The sequence below is a fragment of the Giraffa tippelskirchi genome, chromosome 7 (assembly GCF_054371585.1).
Source record: "Giraffa tippelskirchi isolate mGirTip1 chromosome 7, T2T-mGirTip1v1.2.pri, whole genome shotgun sequence".
Lineage (NCBI taxonomy): Eukaryota > Metazoa > Chordata > Mammalia > Artiodactyla > Giraffidae > Giraffa > Giraffa tippelskirchi.
The window spans coordinates 119307246-119334986 of record NC_137281.1 but is presented as its reverse complement, the minus strand read 5'-3'; the positions used below and the strand labels follow the sequence as shown (position 1 = coordinate 119334986).

Below are 27741 nucleotides of genomic sequence, written 5' to 3'. Positions count from 1 at the left end.
GGCAGCCGCTGGCGGGGAGGAGGGCAGGGCAGAGCCGGGCGGGGCGGGCCTCGCCGGGCGGGGCGGGGCGGGGCGGGGCGCCTCAGGCGCGGGCGGCCTGCGGGGGGCTCGCCATCACTCGCGGGCTCGCCGCGAGCAGCGGTGCGCGCGCGGCGTGCCCGGGGTCCTCCGGGTCGCCGCCACAGCCACCCAGGCGGCCAGTGATGCTACCGCCGCCGCCTCCCTATGCATTATGGGAACGGGAGGAGGCTGCGCTCCGGCGCTGCTGCCACCGCGGCGGTTTCGGCTTCTCTCGGGCTCACGCTGCCTCCCAACGGCTGCGGGCCCCGAGCATCATCTGCCTGCCAGCCAGCGTCGCCGCCGCCTCCTCCCGCGCTGCCGAGCCCAGAAGCCCGCCCCAGGACACCCGCTGCTCGCACAACCTTCCCGGGGGCGCGTCGCCTCCTGGATGCCCCCGACCCCAAGCAAGCACTGGACCGTGCAGAATAGCCCAGCCCCCGAGAGGGGAAGCGATAGCTGGTGTCACTGAGGGTGGCCAGGTAAATGATTGCGAGTCTGCAGGCTGCTTCTCCTGTGCTTCCCAGAATTTGTAGAGAAAGGAATTTGGGGAGAGGCTTCTTGGAAGGTCACAGAATAACCTAGAATTCCAGAAGAGCCTTGTTAGCCTTAGAGGTCTGGGAGTGAGCAAGAACCGGGAATCTGAGAGAAATAATCACCAAGGTCACCCCGACCACTTCAGCATCTGCCACAGGGTCGTTTCGTGAAACCAAAGCATAGGGGGTTGTTTAAACTACAGAAAATTTAAGTGCGCCTGGTACCAAGATGCCGCCATAGGGCAGCCCTGGGGCCTCCGCTCCTAGGCCTGCGCCTGCATAGCGGTCCAATACCCTTCGGTCCCAGCTTCTTTCTCTATCTAGTCGCTGTTATCCTTGCACTTCAAGCACAAGAATGTGATCCTTCCGCTCCACCCCCATGCCGTCTTCACCCCCTACCTCCTACCCAGCCACACTGTCATTCCAGCTTGGCTAATCTCCGTATTTTTCATCCCAACCTCTTTTTAGGGTGGCCTTCTTCCCTCAGTTCTTTGAATTCTTAAGTGGTGCCTAGTGTTAGTCCTGGGGCTCTGGGATTTCTATCAACAGCATCTCTCAAGGCTGGTGCCTTTGGTAGTGGTGTGTATCCTGCATGTGTATTTGAAGGAGGATCACTGATGGGGGGACACTTGGAGCCAGTCCTCCCCTTACTCACTGTCCACAGTCTGCTCGGAGCTGCCAGAGCTAATAGCTACAGAGACCTGCAGAATTCTCTGTACCTTCCAGTTCTGAAACCAAATCTTTGGATCCCACCCATTCTTTGAAAAAGAAAATCTGTGCAGCTATGAGCAGTACACCAGGAAGGGCACTGGATTGAGATTTAAGAGGTTTGAATTCTACCCCTCGAAGGTTTTCCACGCCTTGTGTAAGGGAGGTAACCACTCTGTTTTCTCACCCTGCAGCTAGTAACCTACCTCCCAAGGAGTGTGCTGATGAAGTGGTTCAGGGTATACCACCTCAGGGTATATGCTGCTTTGGTATAATGGCTATTTTGAGTTGGGGGACCTTGAAACACATCAAATACAAGAAAAATACTGACCTTCCTTCTTTTTCTCAAAAGCAGAAAATGAAATTTCTATATGAAAGATACCCTCCCTGGTACAGAAGGAAAGTAACATTCTTATCTTCAAGGACAAGAGCAAGAGAATTCTATACAAACAGACCTTGTTATAATTCTTATCTTCCTTTAGCCTTCCCACATTAAGTCACTTTCCCACAACTGCTTCTCTTTGTTCAACCCAATATAAAAGCTAGTAAGTTTTGTCACTTATGTGGGTCTTCATTTCCTCATGGAGGCTCTTGTATCATGTAAAGCAATATGAATCAGAATGATTTTCTTGCATTAATCTATTTTTGCAGTTTAATTTTCAGACCCAGCCAAGGACCCTTGGAGGGTGGAGGAAAATTTTTTCTTCCCCTAAACTGAGAAAAAACTAAAAAATTAAGTGTTATAGGTGTCAGTGAAGTTTTTTGGTTGTTTTGTTTTGTGTTTCCCCTAAAGAAACTAGAATTATGTTCTTCTAACTCCTGAACACAGGTGTTGAACCACTCAAATATTTGGGCCCATTGTAGGAGGAAGGTAATGAGGATGAGGAAGAGAAGGGTTTTCTGCCCTGGACCTTACATTAATTCATTCAGAAGAATAGACTTAAAAGCTGGAAGAAGCAATCAGGAAGCCCTGATGGCTGACCTCCCTACCTTAACCACGTATGTTCATAGTCCCAAGCACTCTGCCATCAGTGAACTGGGGAAACCAGAAGTAGGAACAACTTCTCAGGGTTTAAGATTTCCCCCTCCCAAAGAAGTAACCAGAGTACATTTTATATGCTATTTTAAATTGATAAAGTTTTCAATTATTGCTTTATAAGGGGGAAATTTTTCATGTAGATTGTTTTCCAAATGAAGTGTCCAAGTTATTGTGAAAAATCTCTTTCCTCCAAAGTATTTGTTTCAATAGACACGGAGAGCTACATTGTACCAGAAAATATTCCACATGCTAAGGTTTCCAGGGTAAACAAAACAGACTTCCCTGGCGGTCCAGTGGTTAATACTCCTTGCTTCCAATGTAGGGGGTGCGGATTTGATCCCTGGTTGGGGAACTAAGATCCCACGTGGCTAGGGGGCAAAAAAAGTAAACAAAACAAATAAAATCCCTGACCCCATGGAGCTTACATTTTAGTCAGGAAGACAGACAATTATAAAGTTAGAAAGTGAAGGTGATAAGTGTATTAGTTGCTAGAGCCATATTAAAGAACCATGACCTGGATGTTTGAGACAGAAATGTACTGTGTGAGCTGGAGGCTAGAAGTCTCAGAACAAGGTGTTGGCAGTGTTAGTTCTTTTTGAGATCTGGAAGGGAGACTGTTCCATGCCTGTCTCCTACATCCTAAAGGTTTGGCATCCTAGCAATCTTTGGCATTCCTTGGCTTCTGCTGCATCAATCTCTGTCTTTATCTTCATGTGGTATTTTGTGTGCATACATGCTTCTGTCTAAATTTCCCCTTTTTCTAAGGACATGGTCAGACTGGATTAGGGTCCACACTAGTGCCTTCATCTTGATCATCTGCACAGACCCTATTTCCAAATAAAGTCTCATTCACATGTTGTAGGGGTGAGGACTTCAACATCTTTTAGGGGGCACAATTCAACATATAACCATGTGCAATGGAGAAAAACTAAATAGAGAAGAGAGAGAAAAACTAAACAGCATTTTTTAGTCTGGTGGTCATTGCTATATTAAAAAAAAAATCTATTAAGGGCCTGTCATGCAATAGCCCTGAAGACCATAAAGACAGAGATGAATGAAATATAGTCCCTGGCCTGGGGGAGCTCACTGGAAGAAGTGGCTGCAGGGGTAGGGGAAGGGGCAGCCTATGCTGCATGGCCACATAAAGTAGTAATTCTAATTCTGTAACATTGGTCCAGCTCTAGAGGCAGAGTACAGTGTTAGTGGTTACAGTACTTTTGTTGGCAATTATATACCCTAATATTTAATGTTTCAGAGGACTATGCATAGGCATAGGTGACCTTTGGGTGGAAACCTCATACAGTTAATTAAAAGATCCAAAAGATGATATGGACTGGGGTGCATGTGTGGGTGTGTGTATATGTTCAGTCACTAAGTCTTTGCAACCCTGGTTGGGGAGAGAGTCATTTATCATTGAAAAGATATGTAAAGAAACAGACAGGGGGAACGAGGCTATGAAGCAGAAAAAGCAGAGTGAAGAATAGACAAAAACTGACCTAAAAGCCTTGAAATTTGGAAGGCAGACATCAGGTATGCCTGAATGCCCACCCCTGCACTTCCCTAGTTCCAGCCAGTTATCCTAGCTTCCTCTCACTTGGGAGCTTAGGCCTAGCCCCACTTTAAGGCTCCCCAGGCAAGGAGGATAAAAAGGATCGTACTTAACTCAAAAGGTACAATTATTTTTATTCCCAGTACCTATTACTCTAATTCTAGATTCTAATCTTGTGTTTCCTAAAATATCTCTGAGCTCTGGCCTTTTATTCCCAGTCTTCTAGCCTGTGTGCTGACCACCTGCTATTGGAGCAGCCTCTGCATCTCTAAGCCTAGCTTCTTCTAGCAGTTGTTTTTTCTAGATCTTGAAATACTGTCTGCTCAAATCCATGGCACTCGCCTGCTTTATCTTGCCTTTATCTTCCTGGATTACTTGACTTCAAATACTTATTAGCCACTCTCATTCTATGCCTCCAATAACCACTGACACCCGTCTCCCTTCCATGTGGTAATGGTGGAAGTCCCTCAGTAGTGAAAGTGACAGATCCCACACCCCTTCTGCCATGTAAGGATATAATGAAAAGACAGCCACATATGAGGAAGTCAGCTCTTACCATATACTGAATGTGCTGGCACTTTAATCTCAGACTTTCCAGCCTCTATAACTGTGAGAAATAAATTTCTATTGTTTAAAAGCTACCCAGTAATTTATGCTATTTTGTTATAGCAGCCTAAATAGGTTAAGACACCTGGAAACCACAAATATCTGTATTTTATTCAGGTTTCCTTAGTTTTTACCTAGTGTCCTTTTTTGTTCCAGGCCTCCAGGATTGTGAGAAAATAAACTTCTTTTAAGCCACACAGTCTATGGTGCTTTCCTATGGCAGCCCCAGCAAACTAATTCAGGCCCCCTTTCCACACACTTGAATAAATTCACCATATGCAGCCCACACTTAAGGAGGGGAGAGTCGTGCTCCACCTCCTTGAGGAGAGTACCTCCATAAACCTGGAATTCTTCTACATGGATGATTTGTCTCATCACCCCATTTATTTGCTTATACATACAGACTCATGGATATTTATTTTACATTTTGCATTATAATGTTATATTACTTTATTTTACTGCTCAAATTGCTCAAGTTTGGCTATTGGGAAATTTCAGTTGGTACCTGTATCCCTTTCACATACTAGCCCACCCCCCGCCACCCGCCATCATTCTGTGTAGGTTTGGGGTTTTTATTTATAATATTTTTAGCACTTTCTTTCTAGTACTACAAGATTCTACAAACTCATCTTGTAAACTCCCTGCCACAGTTCTAGAATCAGCCACTTCTCCAAAAAGTCCTGATACATTTCACTGGAGAATATTAGAAGCTATGATCTCAGCCTTGTTGCTACAGGGGTATTATTGCTTCTAGACTTTCTCAACCACAGAGCAAGGAATTATGTGTATGCTAATGGGTGTATGTAATGTAGCCCCCTATATTAAACCAGAGTTCATACTGACATCTCCAATTCCATATCTATTACCACCTAGATCCCTCTTGCCTCATCTCCTAGCTTACTTATAAACTCTACTAAAGTGAAAAACCTGAGCCTCTTTTTTTTTATTTTAAACGAGCGACTTCTGTGTGTATTGTCATTGAGGGGTTCAGTGAGATAAATGAGGAAATTGACTGAAAACTGGGTAGTGCCATAGAATTTTAAGATATTATTAATCAAATTCTCAGTCCTGTCTGTCCTCACATATTCTCTCCCTGCCATTGACTGCCTGGCTCTGCCATGTAGCAAGATCCAAAAGAAGTTATATCAAGAATTGAGTGACTTCTTAAACAGTATTTTTGATGGGGAACAAAACGAACTTAGGAGTCAAGTCAGAAGGGATACATAACTCAAAACTTAGGACTGTATAAATTTATTGACTTCTTGGGTATATTACCTGGCTGTATATTTAAGATCCTCTTTTAATGCTTCTAGGCATGTCAAATCAAAATGAATAAGGAGATTAAATAAACTCTGAAGTTCTCACACCTTCAAGTAGAAAACACTGAAATGTTGTACTGAAGGAACACACCGGAAGGTATAATGGCATCTGTCATACCTGTGTTCGTCTGTCTTATTTTCTGTATTTGGGGAAATTTTCAACACTAGTCTTGCCTCCTGATAGTCGCAAATCCTCTCCTCTTTTGCATCTTGCATGCAGTCGTATGACCTATCCACAAAGATCAGTTTCATATGACAAGGCTTAGGTTACAGACGTGAGAAATATGGAGAAACAGGCTCTGCCCAGAACTTCCATTTGTCAGTCAAAGTAGTAGCAGAGAGAGCTAAGTTTGGGAGACAACAGTGGTCACATCAGCGTTGAGTTCCTGGCTTGCGGTGGAGATGGCAGCAGCCATTGTTGTAGCATGTTTCTGGGGCTGTTCAAGATTTACATCAAGACTGTTTCTCCAGCCTTTCTAACAATTTTCTAAGTGACCTGATATCTTTCAATGAATCCCCTTTCCCTTAAACAAGCCAGAAATAAGAATTTGTGATTAAGAATACTGACCATTATAGTGTGGTATATGGGATGAATGGGGTGAATGGGAATGGTTACAATCCCAAGGGTATAATTTTCTTTCAGAAAATATTTATTGGATACTTAAAACAGCCAGACACTAGGCTAAGTGCTTGAGCAAAATAAAATACTTTGCCTGGAAAAGAAGATAATGGAGTGAAGGCAGTTAAAATGTATCGTGCCTAAGGGCTAAAATAGTGTTCTGTGGAAATGGTTATTTTATCTCTGAAAATGGAACAACTAACATGATGTACAAGAGGGGATGTTTGAATTAATTTCAAAGGTATGTCTGAATTAAGTTCTAAAATATAACTAGGAATGTATCAGTAGATATCACCAACTAAAACAAGGCAAGCCACAGACTGGAGAGAGATGTTCATGATATATAAACATAAGAGCCATGACATTTTTAAAAAATAAAGAACTTCAACTTCTAGGGAAGTTCCCACTTCTGGGGAATCTGACCCTAAGATACTGGTAAAGGCAATGTTGCCATACATACAATCTAGAAAATAATGGATTCAGTTTGGGAGAGCAGCTAAGTCCCAAGGTGATAGCTGTGCATTAGGATAAGAAAGCAACAAGTTCAGACTGAAGCAAGGAGACATGCCTACAGGGGAGTTGGAGCCAAAAGGATGACTCTACAGAATACTTATGTGATGGAAAATATTAAAATAATTGTGGCTATGATATAGGCCAAAAGGATAAGGGGAAAAATAATTAGAAACACCAAGAAAAACAAAAAGCTATGTAAGAAATTAAAAATCAGAGTATATCCTGTGATCTGCAGTGAGCTGTTATCAACCTATAAACCTAAGAGGACTATTAATAATGATTGTAAAAATGAGACAAGGGCTCAGGGCCAGGGCAATGGGATGACCCAGAGGGATGGGATGGGGAGGGAGGTGGGTGGGGGGTCCAGGAAGGGGAACACATGTAAACCCATGGCTGATTCATGTCAATGTATGGCAAAAACTATTACAATATTGTAAGTAATTAGCCCCCAACTAAAATAAAAAAAAAAAAAAGATTGTAAAATAGAAGGCAAATGTTACCAACATTAAAAAGGTAATTGTAAGAACATATGACAAAAGCCAAGAAGCAAGGAGAGTCAAAGGAAGGATAGTGATGTTAAAACTGTCCTCTTACACACTAGAGTCAAGAAATGGTTGAAAGCCAATAGGTAAAGAAATAATGGTGAAAATATATTATTAGACATTGTAAAGAAGCCTATAAAGGAATCAAAAGTAGAGATATGATCTTAGGAGGAGGAAATGTAAGCTTAATCCTCTTTTATCAGTCCTGAAAACTATTAATTTATGTCTAAAATTAAGAAATCAAGAAACAGTGGTCTAAACTACTATTGAGAGCCATGGAGGCAACTACCAGAAGAAACATGAAACAGCTTGAATGTCCCCAGTAGTTCTCCCTTTAGGGAGCTCAGCTTGGTGGTAGAGGCATATTTTGTGATTCCTAGCTTTGCACCATGTACTTCTATACTACTTGACTATAGAATCACTACGAGTATAGTTTTACCTAAGCTAGGAGGAGCAGGCAAAGAAATCTAATTATTTAGAACCAGGTTTTGGTTCTATCATTCTGATGCCAGCAATTGACATCCCACTGAAGGCACTTGCTGCATTCAGTGCAAATGATAAAATAGTTTTTCTAAAAAGTTATGAGTTCAAAGAACAAAACCACTTTATGGTATAAAGGCCTACTGCAAGGAAGGAAACGCTAGACGTGACCAAGAGGGAAAATCAAGCATAATCTCTCTGCATCCATATCCTTAACCTGGTTTCTCATTTAACTTGCAATAAATATTCCAATTCACTTTATCCATTCAACAAGCATCTGAGTATGTATAAACTGTTTCTAGGTGCTAGGGAGGCAATAATAAATCAAGACTTCCTTCAAGGAAGTTAAATTTGAGTTGAGAATGAAAAAGAGCTAGCCAAACTATGAACCAGTGCTATGTTTAATGGAAAAGAAACCCGAATTCAACACAGGTAAAAAGATCTTGGATGTATGATTTAAGAATGAAAGTGAGATGGGGCAGGAGAATGGGTGGGATGCAGCATGCACAAGGGAGCAGGAGTGGAAAGTGACACGTTAGGAACTATAGCAGTTGTCCAGATAAGAAATCATGGCTCGGGGCATGGTGCCAGCAGTGAAGAGGAATCGACAAATTCAGTGTGTATTTTGGTGGATGTTGGTCGCAGCCTCTGAGGAATGAAGGCTAACTTCCAAAGTTGGTTTGAGTACTCCAGTGGGCAAGTGCACAGAGGTGTCATTTACTGAGTTGAAGGCTGGAAGGAAGGATAATGCTACAGAGAAAAATCAAGAGTTCCTTCACACGCCATGATCTCCAACCAAACTTCGTTATACAGAGTCACATTTTCCTAGCTCCTTGACTATTCGAAAATAACAGCTCCTCTACTTAAAATGCTCTTCTTCTTCCCTTTTCCTCCACCAATGACTATAGCAACCTCTCTCTCAAAACTGCCTCTAAAATTCCCGATTACCACCCATCCCATTTATCCCCTAAACTGAATAATGTATTCCTCTAGACTTCTTGGAATGTTGTTTCTACTTCTCTTAAGGAATGTTAATACTTCTACCTTGTATTAAATTTTGGAGAAGGAAATGGCAACCCACTCCAGTATTCTTGCCTGGAGAATCCCATGGACAAGAGCCTGGTGGGCTCCAGTCCATGGGGTCGCAGAGTCGGACACGACTGAGCAACTAACACACACACACACATATATTAAAAAAAAACAACTGTTGACCCTTGTACCCGAGTGTTTTATACATGAGGTAGAAAAGACTCAATCTTTCATGTTAACCTTAATTACAAAGTCGCTACCAATATAAATGAGACTGCCAGGAACTCATAAACAAATGTTATTTAAACCAAAACAAAATTTAAGACTATAATAGTCAAATTCTTTCTGTATATCATAGTAGCTGAAATCTAAAGGGGTCAACTTCAGAAAACATACTGAAAAACAATGTAACACTTAAATGAGACAAAAACGGCAAATAAAATCAACAGATACTAGGTAGACATTTATTTTTTGTGTATTTTACAAGTTTAATTTTGGAAGGGCTACGTGACAAATTTCAGAATTAACTGCCAACTCTATAGACATGTTCAACAAAAAAAGACATTTACTTTTGGCCCTTTTAATACAGGCAAGTGTCCTACTGCGTCACAAATAAGAGATGCTGTAACCGATTTGAGGGCATATTAAAGAAATTGGACTTTTCTTTCAAATGTTTAGTTGATAAATAACATAATACAAACAAAATTAATGGTGTGACCCATCAGTGATTTCCAGAATAAAACCCATAGGCCTACCTACTTTAAAAGGCAGGAACTAGTGAAAGTTATTAAAATCAGCATTTTTATCCTTAGATTATCAATCCCAGAATGAAACTTCTTTGATCCCAATTTTACAAGGTGTGGCGTGGTGTCAGGGGAAGGGATATGGTGGAGGGGAAGGGATATGGGGGAAGGCTGGCAGTGCATGCTGAATTGCAGAATTAGGACAGTGGCTCAAAGCTGTCACTTCCAGATGAGGATAGTGTTTTAGAAAATTTAAAATGGGTCTTCAGTTGTGGTATATTGGGGAGGATATCAAAGGACTGATAATTCATCAAACCTAAATATCATTTACTGAATGCCATCAGGGGGCTTAAGAAACAGGCAGGGATGGGAACGGGGGAGAAGTGAAGGAAAATGAGATGGAAAAGGAAAATGAAAAATGGAAGAAATGTGTCTGAATGTTGGGGAAATGTGAAAAGGCCAGCACAGAAACTCTTTGTTGCCACTCAGACATGCCCTTCCTACAGGATACCTGCCCCTGAATCACAAAACAGAGAGTTTGGGGCACAATTCAAGTAGAGCTCACATTGCAGTGTTGATGAGACTTCACTAATTTGGATCGAAAAAGAATACCTGTCTGATTTAGTAAAAAGTATCACCAAACATTTAGAGGTATAATTCTGTTACATCAAAACGAGGAACAAATTCCAAGCGAAGTAAGAATACAGGCCTTGATGAACGGTTAAAACGTTTTTTTTTTCCAGGTGAGCAGCACAAGAATATTGAGTAACTTGTAAAGAGACTGCAAACATGCTTTCAGTTCATCAAAACAATCCAACAATTCTTACTATCCCAACATGCCAATAACTAGAATTGTTTTACTCAGATATAGTCTTTAAAAATGAAATGTTTCTAAGAACTGTACTATCAAATAGGAGCTACTGGACATGAAACAGGTAATTTATTTTAGCTGGTTTTCATGAAGTATTTATCTCCAACTTGTTTATGCCAACATACATTTACAATAAGGACAATGATTTAAATTGGCCATTTCTCAAACCATAATTCTGAAACGATAGAAATGTTTAACGAAGCCCATCTTAGTCAAAAATCTTCACTCAAGCAATGGTGAAACAGCCTGCAACTATACCTTCAATAAACTGAGCTAAGAAGCAGAACAGAAATATAAAAATGTATAACCTCTATCCCAAGCACCAATAATGGAGACTAAGCAATTACTTAAACCTACAAGTCCTACATGACCGGTCTCTCCTGATGGAAAATCCTGAGATTTCAATCATTGTGACTTTACAGAAGGCAGGCTGGTTTAATGAGGAAATTTACTTTTAATAAAAGACAACAATATTTTATTTTGGGCACTTATTCAGTATTTCACAGATCCTCAACAAGTTTTGAGGTAGGTTAATATTAGTATTTATTTTACAAACTAAAACTCAGGCAGAGATTACATCACTTATTGCAAACCATAGCAGGAGTCCTACCATAACCAAGAATAACATGGTTTTTCAGATTAATCTGATGTGTGTGAATTTAACAGTGATAGGTTGCAAACAGTCGTTAAAAACAAAACCCAAACCCCACTAGATATTACAGAAATTCTACTTTGGGTATTTTGTAATTCTTAAATCAATCCTATAATGATTATACATGCTTTCAAATAACCTACTTATTCTCATTACAATTCTATTTATGTATAACTAATCCTTATAACTGAAGAAGGAAATGGCCAACCCACTCCAGTACTCTTGCCTGGAAAATTCTATGGACAGAGGAGCCTGATGGGCTATAGTCCATGGGGTCGCAAGAGTCGGACACAACTTAGCAACTAAAACTAAAACCACCAATCCTTATAGTAACAAATTAGCACATTACTGATTTTGCTGTTCTCTTCTTTTGGGGTGGGTGGAGCAGGAAGATAATCAGCAAGCTTTCCTCAGAGTGTTAGGCAGCCTTTAGGTGCAGGTGCTATGCTCAACGCACCATCTATGGTGATTTGGGGTCAAAGGAAAACAAGTATCTAATGAAGCCAAGATCCAGAAAAGATGCCTGGATTCAAAAGAGGTGGAGGCCCTGCACAAGTCAAAGAAGAAAAAAGCAATGTCATCTCAGGCTACAGATCCTCTGCATCATGCTACAGCATCACAACTTATGGGAAGAGCTCTTAAAAGACCAGCAGATTTGTCCTAGCAGTCTGTTACTTAAAGTTCTTACTAACTAGACAAACCACACATACAATTAAATTTACATTTTATTAAAATGACATCTATAGAAGCAAAATATCTAAATATGTATTATCTGTTCCACCTATCATGTAAATTGCTCTAATTGTCACAAGTCTAATTCACTTAGCTCATTATTATTACTTAAAACTCATCTCATCCTGACTAGATTCCTGGGCCAATCTTCTCAAATACCTGTTTTATTATAAATTTCCTTTTATTTAAACAATTGTCAGTAATAACACAGGATTAAGAGTGGTTAATTAACAACTGAGAAATTATAAGGAAAATGTCATTATTGGGTTAGAAAATACAGCATTCAGCAGAGCAAATTTCAAGAGTAGAGATACAGACACTTATGTTTCTGAACAGGCTGAATCGCACAGCCCAACACAATATGAGTCAAAGAAGCAAGAAAAAAAGAAGGAAGGGGCCACAAGAGGCAAAGTATTTTATTCTAGTGTCCCCCAAATTGACTGTGGAAGTAAAAACTTTCTACATTAAAAAAGTTTATATAAATTATATGAATAGTAATTTTCATAAAAGTCAAAATGAAACGTTCTGCATAGGACAAAAGATATGCCTAAGCAACATACCATATTTGCACAAGGCCACTGAATGTCATGGGTACTAGTAACAAATGAAAAAGCTTAAGTCTATGGCAGACTGAGCAAAGATTTCAGTTTGGTATTCTATAACCCCAAGACTATAAACTACTCTTACTATACAAAAGCTCTAATGACATACAGAGTTTTTTGTAGGAACTCTTGTGCTTCTGGTTGGCACATTATCTACTCTTTAATATGTGACAGTAATACAGACAGTTGTGAGAGGTTGTGCAAAACTATTGTATTTACAAAAATGGCACAGAAGTGAATTCAACAGTCGATGCACATGCACACTTCATTCACATCTTCAACAACAAAAGGTATTCTGAACACTATAGAACTGAATAAGAATACTAGCTTCGAAACAGCAGCTGTTAAGCAATAGAGTCACGTAAGTTATACCAGAATGGGCAAATATTGCCCAAGTAAAATTCTATTGTTAAAGCTGAAACAGATTTAAGGCCATTCAAGTTCAAGCACAGGATACAAATCTTTTGGAGCCCCATTTATTTGTGTTTGAAATATGTGACCTTTCTTCTAACTTGTGGTCTTAAACTTCTGTTTTACAAAACCCAAAAGGAAAATCCAGAAGAAATCAACAGTAGAGGTTATATTAAATAAGAGTAACATACAAAGCTATAATTAAGATGAATTAAAGAAAGCCAACATTAAAACTGCAAAACTTGTTTGTTACTTGTTGGATCCAGCCCTACACTAGGAGTTAGGTAATATATACAATTATTTTCAAGTAGATTACTTTATGTTGCTCTAACATGTTCTTTTCATCAGTGCACTGTTCAACTAATCAAAAACTCTACACATGTATATTCCCTTACAATAGCAGCACACACTACCGCTACCTGCAAAGCCATCACTCTCAAATAACATAGTGAGTAAAAGGAAATAAAAAGCAGAGGAGTAACATATTAAGGAGAAATAATGGGAATTAGAAGATTCATGCAGTTCAGCTCTTTTTAATCAGCCAGCCAGTTTGCTAGCAACAAGAGACGGTTTCCGTTGAGGAAGGTCCTGTGGAGTGGGAATGTGGTCACCAGTGACCTCTGTCTTATCCGGGGTTGCAGTAGGAAGTTGCTTGTTCTTCATTTTTGCTTTAGCCATGTTGTAATCCCCAGAATCAAAATATTTTTGCTACAAGGGAAAAAAAGGAGAATTCAGACTAGAGTTTTTAAAAAGTTTTTATGCAATTATACTCATTTAAGATATAAACATGACCCTATACTGTCAATACAAAATAAGCCTAAAGTTTAGAAAAAAACAAACATCAATTACATGAAATAGCGATGTCTCTACAGTGAGTTCTATCGCAAGTCAATAAGTGAGAAGTCAGGCAAGAACATCTCCTTCAGGCTTACTTACATTATTCTAGTTCCAGTATGGAACCCTCAAGATTGACATCAACTTCCATATCAATCTATCTGGGAGTGAACAGTCCTGGACTTAAGAGTGGGAGGCAAGCCTTTCATTCACTAATGTAAACACCTACGTGAAATTCTTATTTAAATGATTTTGGGGAAAAACACACACATACAACTCACCAACTTGTATTTGGGATGTGCCACCCACCTTCAATCAAGCTTACAATTATGGAAACTATTCACAGATGCTGGTACTCTGTCAACTAAGATGAACTTTTCTGTAAGGATTTAAACCATTTATTTGAACTAAAGCAGTTCACTAAAATAAAATTTAAGGTTCAAATATAAATGCTAGGGTAACAGAAGAAATACACTCAAGTAGAAATTATCACTTAAAATACACAACCCTATTCTATACCACCATTTTTCACCTAAGCCACTAAGTACAACAACTACTCTTTTTAGTTGGAGTGGTTGGGTATGGATAAACCATACCCTTTTATCACTGAAATAGAAATTCTGGAGCTAAAGATCAACCTTAATATAGATAATCTACATGAATTGGTCTGTTTCCAAGTAAAAACAGGTGAATTTGCCGGGTTGCGACTTTTCACCTATCATGTTTAGCCTGCCTTTACTGAATGCCTGCTATACTACACAGGGCACTACGTGAATCATGAAAAGAGATAGAAAAATGGACAACAGCCACCTAGATCCACTATTATACTGTCTTAAATACACAAGCTGCTGTGGTTACTCAGAGTCCATAGCATAGGCAAGAAGAATAATCCAGATATGAGATGAGGATCTGGACAAAGGGTGAAGGGGGGTAAATATAAATATTCTTTTTGAGATTTCAGAGATAACTCAAGTGGTAAATGGAGGAAATAGGAAATCACAGCTTAGTTTAAGGTTGTTCAGTGGCCTAAAAAAAAGGTCTCATCAGCTGCCTTCCTCCAGGGACTATTCTTTTATAAGCACCTAACGTCAGGCCAAGAGACAAACAGTAGGAAACTCGGACCAGGAAGATTTGCTGCAGCTTCATTTCTGCATGTTTTAAAATGAGTGTAGTATGGGGGGAGGGATAAATTGTGAGATTGGGAATGATAGTAGTATACACATTACTGTAGAATAGATAACTAACGAATAAGAACCTCCTGTATAGCACAGGGAACTCTATTTAATACTCTAATGGCCTAAATGGGAAAAGAATCTAAAAAAAAAAATAGAAGAGTGGATATAGGTATATGTGTAATTCACTTTGCTGTACCCATGAAACTAACAGAGCATTATAAATCAACAATACTCCAATAAAAATTAAAAATATAATAAAATGAATGCAGTGGAAAAAAAAAGAATCCCAGAATCTCTGATGTACTATATATTACATTAGTGAGCTACTTGTCAAGTTTAGTAGCCTCTAAAAGAGAAAGCAGCCTGCCAAATTTTTCAGAGTCAAAAGCACAAAATGAGAAATTTAACACACAGTGCAAATTTTCAGCAGATTTTCTCCAATATAGTAAAGTCAGTTTCTAATAATAGCTATTCTATAGTAACCAAAGGTTCATCATAAGGGGCTCTCACTTAACTGATTAGGCTACTTTGCTTGAGATAAAGGAATTAAATTTATGTAGCATGGCTAGAGAAAAACTAAAATCGATCAAAGTTTCTCATATGGGAAAAGAAACAGTCCAAGATGGCAACATCACATCTTTAACAATTTTTAAATTTTGCTTTTAAGTGGGGGAAAAAAAAAATCAACATATTCTGTATCATCTTACTTTTTAAGAGCCTTCTCCCACTCCCAATTTAAGGGCCATACTTACAACCATGTTTATAACAGCACTGACACGAATGGATCGCCTAAGTGACGGTATTTAATTTTAAGGTCATGTTTCTTAAAACTGGATCCTCAGTTTTTTGGGGGCCTCACAAACTCCACAAACATAAAAACCATGGGACAGACTGCTACTTGATATCCCTCACATCTCATATTGTTTAAAGCCTAAAAATAGGTATCTGAGTAACACTGAGTACATAAAACAGAAAGAAACTTAATATATGATATGCAACTGACCTTCTCAAATGAGTGAGAAACTGGTTAAAGATACTAAGATAACCTGCAAGTTTGCTATTACAACAGAAGAAAACTAAAACCATGTGACCAGGTATTTTTTGAAAAATAAAAATCTTTTAATATAGTAAGAAACGATATAGATGAATATAAGATTTGACTTCTCTAAAAGTGCTTATTCACTGACATTTTGGTAAAACACAAAATTTTTCAAGAGCTCCCTTCTCAAATTCTACATAATTATTTCTCGATTTAAGTGGCATTTTCTTACAACTATTAACATCTGTAACAACAACTCCAAGATACAATGTATATAAATTCTAACTTGAAAATACTTAAAAGTCATAAATAGTTGAAGCTAGAGAAAAATGACAAAACACAACAGTCTGAATGTTGGAAGAAAGCCTGTTGGTATAAGTTGTGCTGAAGATTAGCAAAGGAAAATAAAGCTTCCTAAACACTAATAATCAGTTAAACCCTAAATTCAAACAGTAATTTAATAATCAAAGATTATTATATAATTCACATTAAAACCACATCTGGTGGTATCATTTCAAAATGAGACTTGGTACATATACATTTTACATAGAATGTAGAACATGTCTCCTCCCATTCTGCTTTTTTCTATTTATCCCCTATATTATGGTCTTTATAATTATGCTTTTTAAATGACCACATAATGTCCTATTTTGTTGACTTATCATAATTTACTTATATATCTCTGCTGTTGAACAGTGATGTTGCTTTTAATTACAGTTAAAGCTACTAATACAAAGAAATAATTGTTCTAACTTACATTTCATTGATTTTTATCCTGTATAAACATTTTTTCTGTGTTTTAATAACAATACTTCCTTTGTTAAAATCCTTTATCAAGGGCACCTACTGTTTTTCTTGTATATTTGAAAAACCATTTTATGTGTTACAAATACTATGATTTTTGTAATGATTTTCCCATCAAATTACTTTTCACAGAACAAGGATTTTATTTTTAAATTGTTATAATTCTTCCTTGTCATCCTATTTTTCAAAGCTGTGAATGGCATTCTTTCATGCTATATAAAAATGCCACTCTATATTTTGCCACTTTAAAAATTTTCTTTTCGTAGAAAGACAATTAGTGTGTGGTATCACTTATATGTAGAATTAAAATCATTAAACTCACAGTAAACAGAGTAGAACAGTGGTTGCCAGGGGATGAATGGTAGGGGAAATGGGGAAATAACCGTTAATGGGTGCAAACTTTTAATTATAAGATGAATAAGTTCCAGGGATCTAAAAAATGGACAACATGGTAACTCCAGTTAACAATACTGGATTATATACTTGAGAGTAGAGCTTTAATGTTCTCACCATAACAAGAAGAAAATGGTAATTATGTGAGGTGGAAGATGAGTTAGTTAACCTCACTATGTTAAGTATTTCATGGTATGTACATGTATCAAATTATCACACTACACCTTTAACTTACATAATGTTACATGTCAGTTATAACTCAATAAAGCTGGAAAAAATATTCTCTTGCAATTTGATTTGAGAAAATAATCCACATATAACTAGAGCCAACATGTAAGTGCACACACACATATCTGGTAGGTAAGGTACAGAGGTATGAATACAGACACCCATTTCACAGCCTCTTTCAGCACAGAGTTCACAGGGCATAAACAGTTGAAGATTCACATATGAGAACTTACCCCTTTCTGCAATCGTTTCCTTAAAAAATCGGAACCTCCAGGCTTTTGTCCCAGATGAGGATACCTTGCTTTTAATTTTGCTTCTTCAGCTTTCTCTGGACTAGTCACTTTATCTTCCATTTCCTGAAATAATTTTAAATAAATTACTTCTGTATTATAATTCAGTTATTTTAGATAATTCCACCTTTTCAATATCTGGATTCTGACTTTTGTTGTCGAATGCCAAATAATGCAGCATCTGACTAAGAAACCAAGCACAGAGGCTTTAAAAATCTGCCTTGTTTTTCAAATGATCCATGTGATAGTTCTATTATAGCTGTGATGCACCCCACACACTGGATAAAAATACCAAGATAGCTCAGCTCTGAAGTCTTGCTTGCCATTACTTTCCGGTCATGTATAATACATTTATAGTTATTCACCTTCTATGGAATGCAGCAGCTCTCTGCCCATATTTAGAGAACTACTTTAATCATAAAATCATAAAATAAAAAAAATCTTTCTGACCTCCTGTTTATTCAAAATTATGTTTAATTGGAAGCTCTGAGATTCTTTAATAGAAATTAACAGCAGCTTACTTACCTGATACATTTTTCTTGAATAACTCAATGCATGAGACCCTGTTTTTGCTTTTTTTTTTAATTAAATTTTTATTTTTTTGGTTTTTTTATTTTAAATTAGTTTATTTATCTATTTTTTAACTTTACAATATTGTATTTGTTTTGTCATACAAGACCCTGTCATTTTTAAAGGAGAGAAACACCATCTGTCAATCTTTAGATTCTATTGCCTAATATCTCCCCATATTTAATGCCAAACACTGTTCCTGACAAAGATCCTATTCTTTAATGTATTGAAAATATGTTTTCTGATCAAGGACTATCAATATTTTAAAGACTATTCACTTTTAACACCAGTCAAGATATAGCCTTCTTTCTTCCCAAGAATGATACATTTGTTTTGGGCCATGCCACACAACATGTGGGATCTTAGTTCCCCACCAGGGATAGAACCCTCAACCCCTGTGGTGGAAGCACGAAATCTTAACCACTGGACTGTTGGGGCAATCCCCTGAAATGGTATTTTACAGGAAACCAGTGTTTACCACTTCATGGCAAGTAGTGCAAAGAAAGAATGAACAAAAATAGCGCTGCCTAGGTAAGGGAGGCTGGGCAACAGCAAGGCACACTTTCTAGCTAATGGACTCATTTCTGCACACCAGCTCAGTAACATTACACACCCTCTGTTTATCTTGATTCTTCTAGGCTATTTATGAAGTCAAAAAGCAGAAATGTTATCCATAAATGTGCCAAGCCAACTGATCTTATAAAGCAGCAAGTAATCATATTAATCTAGGAACTGAAGAAACAACTTCATATAATTTTTGCATGTATCTTCCTTAAAAGTATATTCATACATGTTTTATAATCAACTTTATAGATTGTCAGTATTTTTTTTCACCTGCGACAACTTCCTCATGCATTGTTACCTCTTCTCATTTTTAGTCTTGGAGAATTTTGAGAATACAGCTGCTGCTGTCAAATATATCCTTTCTCTGGGGCTTCTTTTATGTGTATGCTTCCTTCTGTTTCAAGTGTTCTATTCTTTTGAAGCTGCCATTTCATGAATCTACATGTTTTGGTTTTCATTCTTTTTTACAGAGGTCACATCATTCATTCACTTGATGTATGTGTGTCCAGCCAGAGACTCAAAACAGTATCAGTGATTCTGCCAGTCATTCTATTCAAAAAGGGTAGCTCAAGTGTGAGATGTAAACCTGCTATTCCCATGAGAGTCTCAATCCCAGAGTATGTCTCTTTCAGAGTGTAAGCGTATCAACATACTGTTTATCATTCCAGTGTTTCAAAACTCAACCCATACAAAAGGAGTCAACTATCTCAGCTGGCAATCAGCTGATTAATCAGCTCAGCCATCTGTTCAAACACTAGACAAAAAAGTGACTATCACTTGACCTGAAAATTGACGTGGGGCTGTCTTCAATGTGATCATGACTTTACCAGTATTTTTTAAGGGTGATTTTAGTTATATGGATTTTTGCCTTATCATCAAATAAGCTGGAGACATTAATTAAGTATAACTGAGTGGTCACCACAGAGGCTTCACTTCGCTATTATGGCCCCAAGGTATTCACAGTGGTTAATTTAGAAGTGGACTTGGGAGGGACCTACTCTAGGGTTCCACCGTACAATGGCTTTTTAGATTGGCTGAAGCTAACTTTGGAAACTAGTTGAAAAGGACTCCAGCCTGATTACAGCCTTTCAGCCCGAGCACATTCAAATTAACGAATGTTAACAGAATCCTACATTTCCACTAAAACCACCCAGCTTTATTGGGCCTGGGAAATAAGAGCTCTCCACTTCTTTATCAGTTCTCTGTATCTAAGAAATATTCTTTAAGTCTCCCTAGTTTCCAGTGTTTATTCAGGTTTCCCCATTTTATACACACGGGAAAAAAGTTGTACACAATATGCCATTTTATCTGGCATTCCCTTATTTTAATAAGAATACATTTATGCATATACTTACACATAATATCCAATTAAATAAAACAGCTCAATTAAGTTGAAACAGTTTACTACTGAAAAATACTTTGGGCAAAATAGCAACTACAACTCAAAATATTTAGATTTCCAAGAAATCTGTAATGTGTCCAAGAAAAACAAAGCAATTCTTGAACTTTCCCAACACACAGCACAAAGGCAAGTGCCTGCTAGCTGCAACTTTGTGGTTGTATTCAGAATTTCAGCTACATTTAACACCAAGAAGGTGGAAGATGTGACCAAAGCTACATTTTTAAAATGTAGTCAATACCATCAAAACATCTACAATACTTTTAATGGATCATACAGAAACATTCTTAAACCTCTGGCAGATGTAGACAGTTTCAGGGCTTATTAATAAGCAAGTTCAAATGCTGGGATGTTCACCAAAGGTCTGACATAGGTCCAGACTTGCTTGTGGAGAATTAATAACACATCTGGTAGTGGACTGTATGGAGAAGGCAACGGCACTCCACTCCAGTACTCTTGCCTGGAAAATCCCATGGACGGAGGAGCCTGGTAGGCTACAGTCCATGGGGTCGCACAGAGTCAGACACTACTGAGTGACTTCACTTTCACTTTTCACTCTCATGCACTGGAGAAGGAAATAGAAACCCACTCCAGTGTTCTTGCCTGGAAACTCCCAGGGACAGAGGAGCCTGGTGGGCTGCTGTCTATGGGGTCGCACAGGGTTGGACATGACTGAAGTGACTTAGCAGCAGTGGACTGTATCCATGGACAATGAGCCCACACTTACCCTTCTCTAAACACTCTTCTGACTCATGACAGAAGCCTGAAAGCACATTTCCCAGACCAAATTCCTTTAAGAGTCTGTCAGTGGCACCTATATTAGATTAAAAGGCATCTTCTTCCTGGTGATGCTGCCCACAGGCAGACAGCAGCAGCTCCTGTGTGTCCTGCAAAAGGGCATTAAGCTCACGATCAGGGGCTATGGTAGCTGCTACATGAGATGGGGGCTCAAGGACACTGGGTTCAGAATAGTGCTCACTCTCGCAGGGTCAAAAGTTTTTTGTAATTCCTCACTTGTGGAAACATCATTTTCCCTCTTTTGCGACTCTAACCTTGTAACCTATTCCCCTAAACCATATCCCTTTCTGTCTGATATACCCTCAGTGATTTCTGTTCTCCAGAGGAGGACACTAACTGATAAAAAATCAGGTAAAGTAAGCAATTTATTGAAATATTTCCTAGAAAGTATTTGCGTAATGTAAAAGACAGGAGATAATGAACAGTATAGAAGTATGTATGTAAATTGCCAATTATACCAAGTATGTATGGTAAACTGCCAAGTAAAACTAAGGCAATAAAACTGTTGCTTAACTTTTGCTAGAACTATTACCAAAAAAAAAAAAAGGTCACCTTGCCTCCAGGATGGTCCTGGCAGGACTGTGGATGACTGGGGTGGACCCAGGGGCAACGAGGAGAAGTGACCTGATAGCCTACTCCAGATGTCTGACTTTGATTCCTATAACACCCCATCAATATCTGGAGCCTGGAGATGTCTGATGTGAATACTTCATTTCACAGTGATTTAAAATAAAAAAGCTGTAACAGAAATTAAAAGAGTTGGGGCAATCTATCCTTACAGTCATGTTAAAAAATACAAAAGACACAAAATTTGGTGTGATTGCGTTTCTAGACATCCTTCAAAGGAATTCTTGAGCATTTATTCCAACTAGAATGAAAATACATCCCTCAAAAATTTTGAGATAAACAAGGAAATAGCAAACAAACTGGTATATATGCATGTATACTGAGTCAGTTTTCTAATTTCCCTAGCTTTACTGAGATATAATTAACAGTTTCATTTTTCTGATTTTAATATCTTAAAATATTAAGGTTAAAAAAGGACAGAGTAAAATATATATGTTTTTAAAGTATTCTATGTTTGTGTATCATTTAGAAAAAGATTTATGATACTAATTTTACAATTTGTTTAGTTAAGGATGTTTGATAAAATTTCAGGGGGAATAAATTTAATAACAGAACTGAAGTATAAAACTTCCAAACTAACAGTGGGGGTAAAATGGAAGAAGAAAATCAATCAATTGAAAAAAAGAGGGGAGGACAAGAAAGGAGAAAAAAGACCAAAAAGCTTTATTAGGGATACAGAGGATCTAATGTTCATGCTTCTAATTTCAAAAAAGCATCAAAATATATAAATCAGTCAGATGATAAGGAGCAAATGACAAGACTATCAGCACAGGAAATTTCAACACCTCTTCCTCATATAAATAGGTAAGAAAGACAAAGTAGTCAAGGTACTTGATAAAGGTCAATTATTTCCCTGTCATTTGGAAACTAAAGTACGTTACTAAATAATTCACGGTTTAAAAAGGAATCATAGGAATCAAACAAATACTTGGAGCTAACTGATAAGAAAAATTCTACACATACCGAAGTTGCAAAATACAAGTGTCTAAGGACTTAAAGAAAACTAAAACTCAATGAGCTAGGGGTAATTTCAGAAGTTAAGACAAAGAACGGAACCTAAAGAAAACAGGAGAAAATAAAAAACAGAAATTAATGAAATACAAAACACAGATACAACAAAAAGAATCAACAGAGAGGAAATGACAAGCTTAACCAAGAAGAAAGTCTTCTTAAAAATTCAAATCTGGTTTCAAAGCGTTAATCTCCAGGAAGCCTTTGTGCTTCACAGAAATTTTACTACTCTAAAGAAACAGACGCTAGAATGAATGACTGCATTTAGCTAAGTAGTTTCTATATGCTGATAATAGCTTTGGGGGGAGGGGCAGAAGAAGCATCATTAGAATTTTGAAACTTCTACTCTAAGCTATGAACTAGGAAAGAGAAATCCAGGATATCGCGACAGATATATGCTTATGATGTACAAAAAAACAAAAATTTAAGAACAATATTTTAAGTGAGTTAGTCTCTTGACAAGTAACATATACCCCCAAATAATCTTCGTCATACACTCTACAACTTGCACAGGGCCTAACATTTACTAATGTGAGGCACTTACATTTTTGTGAACTATTCCATTGAAATACTTTAGCTATTCTTTCTATAAGTAACAGGGGCATAAGGCATAAACACACACACAAACATATGTATACACAAACATATATTCAAATAATTAAGGACTATTTTATAGTCTGTCATGGAACTGACAGCAAGTTTGAATGATTATTACCACTTTTTTGCCCTGAGCAAGGAAGTTACACAGCAACATCAGCAAATAAAAATCTGACCACTTTGAACAAATTCTCTATCTGCTCAAAAGTATGTTCACTGATGCACTGATTAATGAAAGCCAACAAATCCTTTGGTATACTATCAGGAAGGTACCAATACTGTTATCGACCTCTATGGAAAAACTCTGTAGTCCTACCAAGTCATTGCTGCTTGCCCAGTGCCTGGCATTTAATGGATGCCCAATAAAAGTCTACTGAATGAACAAATCCAATATATTCCAAATGTTTTTTAGAAGTTAAGAAACTTTTCAAAACTTTTCTGAGATTTACCTCTAGAATACTAAGAATCAATGGCTGTACACAAACCAGAGTAGCAGGTTGTGCTCCTAACTGAATGTATCTTGAGCCTTTTGCTTACCAAAAGTACTGTCAAAAACAGTTTCAGAAAATGCCAATATTAACCAGTTTTTTAAAAACTTGGAAAATGGGAAGGCAATTTATATTCACTCTTTACTGATGACGTAAGGAAATAATTTAGATAATATTTCTCTTCCTCTTCCACCACTCACAAAAGCACCACACATTTCTTTTATTTTTTTATTTTGGCACACTGCTCGACACGCAGGATGATTCCTGGACCAGGCATTGAACCTGGGCCTCCACTGTGAAAGCTCAGAATCCTAACCACTAATCCACCAGGGAACTCCCTGGTTTTCTTTAAAATTAACAGTAATCTTTTTATTTTGGCCACAAGGCAGGTGGAATCTCAGTTCCCTGACTAGGGATTGAACCCATGCCCCCTGCCTTGGAGGTGGGCAGTCTTAACCACTGGACTGCCAGGGAAGTTGCCCAGCATACCTTTTAAACTGTCAAAAATACTTGAGTTAGCCTTTTCCAAGACATCTTACTAACTCAACTTGATGAATATTATAATAGAAACTGTTTTCCAGAAAATCTGCTATTAAGATCTTCTTTTAAAAAATTAAAAGCGACTGTGTGTGTGCATGCCAAGTCACCCCAGTTGTCTCAGACTCTGTGCGACCCTATGGACTGTAGCCTGTCAGGCTCCTCTGTCCATGGGATTCTTCAGGCAAGAATACTGGAGTGGGTTGCCATGCTCTGATCCTGTGGATCTTTCCAAACCAGGGATCGAACCCTAGTCTCTTAGGTCTCCTGCAGTGGCAGGTGGGTTCTTTACCACTAGAGCCACCTGGGAAGCCCTAAAAGCCACTATACATACACACACACACACACACACACACACACACACACACAGATATATATACACGAAAATATATATATAAACATTCCTCTACTTTCATCCATATTTAACTGGGTCTAAGCTAAGGTTTTTTATATCACCATGGTCTAGCCTTTCTTTTTTCTAACTGCAGTACTAGCAGTGCCATTTGTACAGGCATAGTGCTTTGACAATGGGTTCAACCAGAAGGTGTGGAGAAAAATTCATTTAACCAAAATTTTCAGAACAATGCCAGGCGCTATGCTAAGGGCCATGGGAGAAAAGATAAATAAAGGAGGGGCCCAAGCGTAAGACGCTCACTACAGAATTATGTGTTTTAAATCTCCACATGCCCCTTCTTACCCCCAGGATCAGACTGCACGCCTGTCTCAGTTTAGTGTTACTCAAAGTGGATGACTGATGGATCCATGAGGTCTCTGCTAATGTGTTTTGGTTTCATGTCGCTGATAATCTAAAGAACAATATAAGAATATTCGAGGGTATCTAAATTGCCATCTTACATGTAAGCACCTCTATAGTACTTCGTCAGAGCTTTCATTTACTACTCCATTTATCCAAGATAATGAAAAAAGAATAGAGCTGAATTTAAAATGTAAATGAGGTACCTAAGACCACACAGCTTACTCTTACAAAGGGAGAATTGAAGGATCATATGATCCAGGGGAGTGTTAGCTTGCCAAACTCAAAAATCTCCTGCACTTTAACAACTGCTACCATATTCTCAATATACTAGAAATTCAGTTGCAGTAAAAAAACATGCCACACTGAATTAATAATTCAGATTAGATATGACTCCATGCCAGGCTCATCTCTTCATTTTAATTTTTCAGAGGCAATAGGCTAAGGTACCATTAAACTATAAAAATATTTTAGCTGAATACTCTGGCTTTAATTGAAAGGTCAATTGGGTACACAGACAATAATTTTTTTTAGGTCATCTAACTATTCTTTCAAAGAGAAGAAACAGGTGATTTGGCCCACAGGAGCACAGAAGTGACTCTGCACATTCTCCTCCTGTTTAGGGACGGGACCCATGTTACGGGCACTTAACATCTACAGCCAAACCTTAATTCAAGAAGGAACATTATATTACTAACTCACACTGGTATTAATGACAACAGCCCTAAAACCAAGGACCTGAATTAAAATTTTAATGTAGACACAAAAAGAAAACATTCAGGATAGCCTTAATCTTGTTAAGAGCCATAATATTAGGCTGTCCCAAGTGAAAACATTTACAATGCGGAAATCAACACTCCAGGCTTTGAGAACATACAAGCAAATCTCATAAAAGAAAATTACATAGCACATTACTGTACATCAGCAGTTGAAACTGGGGTTGATTTAGTGTTTAAGACAAGACAGCAGGGATATGGCTTGACCATTTTATCTGGGTTCCTAAATCCTAAAGAAATAACACCATGATAAATGACTGCAATCTTTATATATATATATATATGTATGATATATATATTTCTCTTTATTTTCCCCGAAGTTCAATTTTTGTCAAAGTGTGAAAAATACCCAACAAAGTTTTCACTGGAATATTCTCGAATAATGTAGTGAATTGGCCTATTATTTATGCTCTTTTTTTTCTCCAGTTACAAGTAATATAATAAAACCATCCAATTCAGGAAAAGTTAATATGGTAAAGAACATATGGAATAGGTTTAGAACACTAATCAAATCTGCAGCCTGATTAAGGGCATGGCTGTAACCTTAGGCAGAAGTCTTTACAAAATCCAAGTATTAGACCAAATCCTATTTATGATAATGCCGTCTGATTCTTTAAATAATTACGGTGGAAGAAGAAAGCACTAGTCTATACAAATATAAAGCCTTTATGTTCGTAATTTGAATCACACAGATCTGTGGCACATTTCTCTAAACCAGCAAGATATTACAAGTGAATTTACAAAATGTCCCCACGTTTCCACCAAAAAAAAAAAGTGATCAACTAAACTGGTTAAAAAGAAAAAAATAAATTCCAATTTTTAGTCATATGCGAATCCCACTGGCTCACATGTCTAAGCACACGCTGCGCCAAAGCACTAAGTTACCCAGCGCACTTAAGCCTCACAACAACAGTATCAAGCAAGGACTTACTATTATTTTACAGATGAGGAGACTAAAGCCAGAAGAGTTCAGCAACTGACCAAGGTTACATGGCCAACGATGACTGGATCTGAAATTCCAACCTAGGTCTAAGTCACCGCCCAAACAGGAGATACCGCCTTTTAAGTGAAGAGCACGCAGACAATACAAGTAGTTGGAGAGTTAGTTATTCGAGGGAAAAACAAAGGTTCCTAGGTCAGCAGCCCATGGAAAACCTTACTCTCCACGTACAAGGTTCAAGGCTCTAATGAAAAGATGAGTGGTTAAGGAAAACCTCGAGACACCAAGGCGTTAAAAGGCACATTTCAAACGCGGAGAACACTCAACTCGGCATCAGGCCTGCGCTAACTGCCCGAGCTCCTGCGGACCGCCGACTAGGGAATGACGGGCCTGCCCAGGCGAGGAGGGGCTGCACACCCACTCTGCACCGGCGCCGGGCTGGCTTCGGGCGCGCCCCTTGGCTCCAGGCAGGACGAGGCCGCCGCCAGGCCGGGTTCCCGGCAGCGACGGCTCCCCGGCCCGCTACGCACGCACACTCACCTTCTGCTCCTCCGCGGAGGCTGCCTCGGGGACTTCCGCAGACATACTGCTCCCTCTACGGACAAGAGGCCGAGAAGAGAAGCGATTACCGGGTGGCCGAGGCCGCCCGACCACCGCGCCGTCGCAGGCCCGCCCGCCTCCCGCTCGCTCCCCGAGCGCCCGCCCGGGCCGCCTCCGCCCCCGAAAATGGCCGCCGCCTTATGACGACACGCAGGCCCGCAGCGTCCGGCGGGCGGCCACCAAGGCGGCCTGCCGCCGCCCCGCCGTCTCTCTCGCGCCGCGCACTCGCCTACCTTACTCCGCTTCTCTAGTTCTGCGACGCCCAAGCACTTCCTTCTTGCCTTCAAAGGTCGCGGCTCGCGCCTAACC

At 38.8% G+C, this 27741-nt stretch overlaps 2 protein-coding genes across 4 annotated transcripts; one reads left to right on the top strand and one right to left on the bottom strand.

Moving 5' to 3' along the window:
* Window positions 1–122: 122 nt before the first annotated feature.
* Window positions 123–13717, top strand: LOC145514218 (uncharacterized). The gene is made up of 2 exons (XM_081511487.1): window positions 123–539; window positions 5809–13717. The coding sequence occupies exons 1-2, from the start codon at window positions 204–206 to the stop codon at window positions 5842–5844; spliced, it is 372 nt and encodes a 123-aa protein (XP_081367613.1). The 5' UTR covers window positions 123–203; the 3' UTR covers window positions 5845–13717.
* Window positions 9461–27696, bottom strand: ARPP19 (cAMP regulated phosphoprotein 19). Of its 3 annotated transcripts, none has more exons than XM_081511486.1 (4): window positions 27373–27696; window positions 21032–21191; window positions 17715–17837; window positions 9461–13716 (listed from the first exon to the last, which is right to left on the bottom strand). In XM_081511486.1, the coding sequence occupies exons 3-4, from the start codon at window positions 17832–17834 to the stop codon at window positions 13546–13548; spliced, it is 291 nt and encodes a 96-aa protein (XP_081367612.1). In that variant the 5' UTR covers window positions 17835–17837; window positions 21032–21191; window positions 27373–27696; the 3' UTR covers window positions 9461–13545. The 3 variants fall into 3 exon arrangements, with proteins under 3 accessions (XP_081367612.1, XP_081367609.1, XP_081367611.1); XM_081511483.1 differs by lacking the exon at window positions 21032–21191 and having other exon boundaries at window positions 27373–27427; window positions 27666–27696; XM_081511485.1 differs by lacking the exon at window positions 21032–21191.
* Window positions 27697–27741: the final 45 nt, after the last annotated feature.